Raw genomic sequence first — 6,532 nt, 5'->3', positions numbered from 1 at the left:
GGGGGCGGCAGGGAGCGCCGAGACACTGCGCCTGCGCAGAGAGGAGCCGCGGCGCCGGTCCCGGGAGACCCAGGCCTGCGCGCCCCGCCCGGGGGTCGCTTCGGGAACGCGCGCTGCGGGACCGCGGTCGAGCCTGTGGAAGACGCTGCGGTTGAGAGGGGCCGATGACCCGGCCGGGGTCCGGTTCAGCTCCGGGCTTAGGTGTCTTTGCCAACGCGCCTGATTTCACCTGCGACCCAGGTAGTGTTATTTTCCGTGTCTGTGTGTCTGCAGGAGATCGGAAACCTTTCGTGGAAGGCAGTGGCGTGGAAAGTAGCAGTGGCAGCGATGTGCGTGCTGTGCGCACCCTGCTCTCCACGTGACCTCAGATTATTCAAGTCTTTCTCGCGCGCGGTTGTGTGCAACACGATTTCGAATTATGTTGAAGTTTGCAGGGGACCATTCCCATTGTAGAGGCAGTTTCCAAAATTTGGCTACTGGAAAATAAGGCCATAAAGAATATATTTGTGCACAACGCCTTGTTTTTATTTAGGACTGCGTTGTTTTTATGAGAGTAGCACGTTTCTCAGGCCCTATCTTAGGACTTGACTGGCGGAGCGAGTGAGCACCGCACTTCCCAGAGGCCTTTGACATTTAGGCGGTTTAGCACTGTCAGAAACTGATTTTTTTTTTATTCTGTGGTTCCCACAAACTCCTTAACATGAAGTCCTGAGCCATATTGTTTGGCACTTTATTGCCAATTAGAATTTTATGTTTTCAGCTGTTAAACAAGTATTTACTGAAAAAGGCACTCATTTTTTTCAAAATTGAATTAAATTTCATGTTTCTTATGGGTCGCTTGATTATTTCTTTTGTAATTAGTCTGCGTGACTTGTGGCTGTCACATAGAAACAAGCTGAAAGCCCTTTTGACTGTATTTTGTGAAAATGCCCAGGGTAGTGTAGGCACTTAGTAAATCTGTGGATTCACACTAGAATTAGACCCCGCCCGGCCTCGTTACTGAGATAAATCACCAGCTTTAAGTACAAACATCCGTAAGCGTGCTGTTCGCGGCCACCGCCTCAGGAGCAAGGACAGCCTCCTCTAGCACGGCGCCCCCTCCCCCACACGCTGTGCCTCAGCGCCCCCCAGCGCTGGTCCCTATTTGCTAAATTAGCAGCCAGTGTTTGACACCTTCCTATTTACATCTTTATGTACAACTTTAGTTTTAAACATATCTATACTAGAAAACTCCCTGGTTCTACTTACATTTCAGTTACTGAGTCACGTCTCCCTCCCACTATGTTGTGCGCTGCTTTGATCCGAGGTCTGTTGTTTTCTTCTTTTGATCACACACAATTCAGTGCTGTGCAGCACCTAAGTAGTCTGAACAAAAATTCTGGTAAGAAAAAAAGGGATTCACATGCGCCACCTAGATGATATAATTGTTAGATGTATTTTATTCCTTTTGTATGGTTAATGGTTTTATTATTTACTTAAAGGTCTGTCTTCATGAATAACTTAAATGATCCCCCAAATTGGAACATCCGGCCTAATTCCAGGGCTGATGGAGGTGATGGAAGCAGGTGGAATTATGCCCTGTTGGTCCCCATGCTGGGGCTGGCTGCTTTTCGTAAGTCACAGTTTTCCTAACAGTTGTATTTTCTGGGCTGTCGGTGTGGAGCCCAGAAAGTTAGGGCTTTGGGACCTGACTGATGCAAGTGAACACCCTAGTTTTATTCCAAATGGTGTGTCTTGGGCAAATTACTTAACTCTCTGAGCCTGTTTCCCCATCCACGGAGGTGGCAAATTAGAATTACCTTGATGCGTTGTGAGGATTAAACAAGACAAGATACTTAGAAGCATTTTGTGTGTAGTGGGTTTTAATACCTGTCAGTCATTTCCCATTCAAGGCTGCCCCACTCTGAGGAGTTCCCTCGTTCAGTTGCCACGAAGGACTGAGGGGGAATAACACAGGCCTGAGAAGGAACCAGCTCCGGAAGCTGCACCGTGTCTAGGAAACGGGCTTTGGGAGACTCTGTCTGTGAAACTTGCTCATCCGGGCCCGAAATTCTCTCCTGTTTGCACTGACTTCAGGGAAATGACCAGTCACTGGTCAGTTGTAATATTCCAGCCCTTCAATTAGATCCCACACTATCTGGTAGATTTTCTGATGTTTGGGAGTTGGTTTTATGTTTTGTCATATCTCACAGTTCTGGGTTGGCACTTAAGAGTATGAATGGAGGAAAAGCAAACACTGCCCTCCTTTTGCAGTGGTACTTTTTATGGAGTGACTTTTTCTGTGCGTGGGTTCCTCAGGTCAACAGGTTTTCGTAGAGGAAGTAGAGGCCAACAAGAGTAGTGTTTATCAACCCCAACTGACTGCCTTTTCTTTGAAACCATGCTAGGGGCTCAGTGAAGACGCTTATGTTGGAATGTAATTTCTCAAACATGTAATTAGACACTTTTGGAGAATCCTTACAAGAATGCAGTTGAAACATTTCTCTGATCGCATTAGCTAAGCAAAACAACCAAGAACAAAATATTCCTCAACTCGTCTCAGAGACAGAAAGCATCATTTCAAAAGTCCAAAGAACTTCAAAAGTAGAGGTTATTATGAAAGGCTATAAAAGCTGGAGATGAGTCTGAAAAACGTGCAAAGTGAAAGTCACTTCAGGGCCTCTCCCAGTATCAAAACCAATTACTACGTTAGGAAGTGTAATCGTAAGCCTTTCGAATCACTCACCAAGTTCATCACCCTAGCTTCCGGCAACAGGTAGCCTTCCCAAGTGTTAAGTAGTATTTGGCAAGCTCTCAATGGCACCATTTAATGGCACCGCTAATGGTGTGGGGCTGCCCGTCTTTCACCAAGAAGCCAGCACTGTGCACATCACTGTCATAAAAACCACTGACTCTCATCAGCCTCCACGGGAGTCAATGTGTAGTGTTTGAAGCAAGCGCCAGGGTGTCTCCCAGAGTGGCTGTGCCGTTTTATGCTCTCACCAGCAGTGTGTGTGATCCTGTTCCGTGCACCCTTGCCAGCACTTGGTGTGGTCACACCAGTCTCCATTTGCGTTCATACAGGAAGGTGTGTGGTCAGAGCCACTATGCTTTCGGTGGCATGTCCCTGATGGCTAATGATGTTGAGTGTTGCCGCGTACTTTTTGTCGTTAGTATGTGTTCTTCCATGACACGTCTGTGCCTGTCTTTTAGCCATTTTCTAATTGGATAGTTTTTTAATGCTGAATTTTGAGTTTTGCTGTATTGCAGATTCCACTACTTTGTTGGCCTGCTGGTTGCAGACATCTTGTCCCAGGCTGCAGCTTGTCTGTTCATTCTCTTAATGGCGTCTTCCGCAGAGCCAACGTTTTAATTCTGTTGTGGTCCAGTTCATCAGCTTCCCCTTTTACGGTCGTGCTTCCCTCACCAGTCTGAGAACTCTGCCTCACCTCAGGTCCTAAAGATACCGATGTTATTTCCTAAAGTTTTAGTTTTACATTTTACAGAAAAGTCAATGATGCATTTTGAGTTAATTTTTGTATGAGATATGAGACTTGGATTTTATTTCTTCCCTTCCAGACTGTGTGCCTTTGGTTCCTTTTCTTGCTTTCTTGCCCCACCATGGAGGACTCTGTTGACTAGTTGCTGATCTTGGAGGCGAAGCTCTGTTTTCACCGTGATGCACAGTCGTAGCTGTAGGGTTCATGGCTGCTCTTTATCACGGCAAGGAGGCCCTCTCATTCCTGTCTCAGCGTTGTTTACTGTGAATGGGTGTGGAGCTCTGTCCAGTGTTTTTCTGCATCCGATGATATAGCCGTGTGATTGTTCTCCCTTAGCTGCTGACATGTTGGATTACATTGCTTGACTTTTAAATGTTGCACTAGTCTTACGTTTTGGGAATAATCCCCACTTGTTCATGCCATGTAATTCTGTTTACATATTGTAGAATAATATTTGCTAATTTTTGTTGAAGATTTTCATGTCTATTCATAAGGGATATAGCGAGTATTTCAGCCCTTTGGCAGGGGTCTTTCTCTAATCCACACCTATTTTGGCATCCTGTTTTTTTATTTCAGTTATTGTATTTTTCGGTTCTAAAATTCCCACCTTAACCTTTGATTTCTTTGCTTAGACTTTCTATTGCGATGGCTGCCTTAAACTGTCCGATAACATCCCTGTCATCTTGGCCACTGGCTATCTTTTCTAAAGTCAATTTGAGATCTTCCTGATTCTTGATGTGAAGAGTGATTTTTGATTGAAACCTGGGCATTTGGGGTATTTCGTTATTCAGACCTTTTTGGCTGGCTTCTTGGACAGTGCTCTGGCAGGACAGGGGCCAAAGGGAGTCCAGGATCCCCACTCGGCCTCCGGCCTATGGACACCATGTCTTGAAGTTGAACTTCTCACTCTACCTTTTGCTCATGTGCCCAGAACGTAACATAAGCAAACGTGCGGGACTTCAGCTGTTGTGAGGACCAGGCAAAACTGAGCGCACTTTGAAACGTACTCAGGTCTCTTACCTGGCCAAGAATATTTGAAGCATTCCCATATTCATTTTTTCGACAAATAGCCATATTCATTTTTAAACCTTGCCAACAGTATGTGAGAGCTGTGGCCAGAATATGTTTGAGGGTAAAAGAAAGCAGAGGCGTTTTCTTAGCCACAGAAAACCAGACTGAAAGGGGCACTGTCTGCAGTGGCTCATACTTGTCTTTGGGAGCCTTCATCTGATTTAAGAACTCTGTGTATTACATAGTTTCATACAAAATGTTATCTTTTTCGTGCCTCTCAGGGCTTAAGATTTTATTGAAATGCTCTCCTTAGCAGCTTTGTTTTCTTTAAAGATTATAGAAACTCAGCTCTGGCTTTTCATCATGTTTTTCTCCCCCAATGTATCCATGTCAGGATGGATTTGGTCTAGGGAGTCCCAGAAAGAGATAGAGAAAGAGAGGGAAGCGTACCGCCAGAGAACAGCGGCTTTCCAGCAGGACCTTGAAGCCAAGTACCATGCCGTGATCTCCGAGAGTCGGCGGGCCGTGGCTCACTTGTCTTTGGAACTTGAAAAGGAACAGAACAGGACAACTAGTTACCGAGAAGCCCTTATCTCTCAGGGGCGCAAGCTGGTGGAAGAAAAGAAGCTTCTGGAGCAAGAGCGGGCTCAGGTCCTGCAGGAAAAGAGGCAGGTGCAGCCCCTGAGGAGTGCATACCTGAGCTGCCTGGGGCAGGAGGAGGACTGGCAGAGGAGGGCCCGGCTCCTGCTCAAGGACGTCGAAGGCGCTCTTTCCGAGAGACAGAGCATCTACTGCAGCCTGCTGCTGCCGCGCGGCCAGCGACTGCAGCTCGAGAAGAGCCTGCTGGGCCGCGCTGCCGCCGACCCGATTGCTGCTGAGCTGGACATGGCAGCTGGCCTGACCGACATATTCAAGCATGACACCCACTGTGGTGATGTCTGGAACACCGACAGGCGCCAGAACGGGAGACTCATGTGGCTGTATCTCAAGTACTGGGAACTGACTGTCGAACTGAAAAAGTTTGAGAGAGTAGAGAAAGCCATACTAGAAAAGTAAGAGGAGAGTGTCATGAGCTCCTAATGACTCAAGCTCAGACCGCCCTGTGGCATCCTGGGCTGTCCAATGTTTTCTTTTCTCTTTCTTCCAGTGCTGTCTGCATTGTGGTCACATGCACATACAGCCACCTGTCAGTCTGCCACCTCAGAGCAGGACGGCAGGCCTGGGCAGACAGGGCTCCCTCCCCGAACCATCTCAGCTGTTAAGGAAGCTGTTTGTCAAGTATTTTTTAAGCAGCAAGTATAACTTTGTATCTTCGCGCTGGGGAAAAAATGTTTTTAAGAAAGTCAAATAGTTAGATGCGATCCTATGTATAAATAATTGTCTGTGTGGTTTTCTTACTCTCTAAATAACTTCTGTGTTTGTCTCGATCATTTTTCTCCTAAAATTACATTTAGAAGTTGTCAGGTAGTGACTAGAACTGCCTAACAGATGATAATAGGAAAGTAGTAATATTAGCAAGGTTTTATATTGTTTTAAAGATCTCGCCCACCAGAGGGAAAAACGGGGTTTCTTGTACCCAGTTGACCCCAGTGTGTGTTTGGAATCTGGCTTTTGTCTGTATTCGATAAGCACATATTGTTTATTGGTGGTGACATATAATAAAAGATACTGGCGATTTAAAAGCAACAATGCTACTTTTTGTGTCTGATTCTTTACAACATCCTCTTACATAGATTATCTCAGTATTTGCCACAAACTGAAAAGTGGGCGGGCACTCACAAAGCTGATAGGAATGAGTCTTTCCTGTGCTTTGTGCACGTCACTCGAGGAGTTCTAACCCTGACCCCATGCAGGAAGTACTGTTGCTGCTCTCTGGGCCCGGGGTCCCCGAGACCTCCCCTAGGTTTGATGACAGCACAGAACTGGGCTCACAGCTAAGATTTAGTACATTAACAGGACCCAAAGGGAAAGGCACACAGTGCTGAGGAGACCAGGGGACTTAATCCTCAGCATTGACGCTGCCAACCAGGGACGCTCCTGAG

The 6,532-nt window shown here is 46.4% G+C and overlaps 1 protein-coding gene across 1 annotated transcript; it reads left to right on the top strand.

Moving 5' to 3' along the window:
* Window positions 1–10: 10 nt before the first annotated feature.
* CCDC127 (coiled-coil domain containing 127) lies at window positions 11–6,184 on the top strand. Its single transcript, XM_019744590.3, has 3 exons — window positions 11–240; window positions 1,482–1,612; window positions 4,885–6,184. The coding sequence occupies exons 2-3, from the start codon at window positions 1,492–1,494 to the stop codon at window positions 5,544–5,546; spliced, it is 783 nt and encodes a 260-aa protein (XP_019600149.2). The 5' UTR covers window positions 11–240; window positions 1,482–1,491; the 3' UTR covers window positions 5,547–6,184.
* Window positions 6,185–6,532: the final 348 nt, after the last annotated feature.

This window comes from Rhinolophus sinicus, chromosome 3 (genome assembly GCF_057876585.1).
Source record: "Rhinolophus sinicus isolate RSI-liver-muscle chromosome 3, RSI-T2T, whole genome shotgun sequence".
Classification (NCBI taxonomy): domain Eukaryota; kingdom Metazoa; phylum Chordata; class Mammalia; order Chiroptera; family Rhinolophidae; genus Rhinolophus; species Rhinolophus sinicus.
Note: the sequence above shows the minus strand (reverse complement) of the source record. Positions and strands in the feature narration are given on the sequence as shown.

Coding starts and splice junctions, on each gene's coding strand:
- CCDC127 (XM_019744590.3), top strand. CDS start 1,492: ATGAATAACTTAAATGATCCCCCAAATTGGAACATCCGGCCTAATTCC. Junction 1,613..4,884: donor GCTGGGGCTGGCTGCTTTTC/GTAAGTCACAGT, acceptor TATCCATGTCAG/GATGGATTTGGTCTAGGGAG.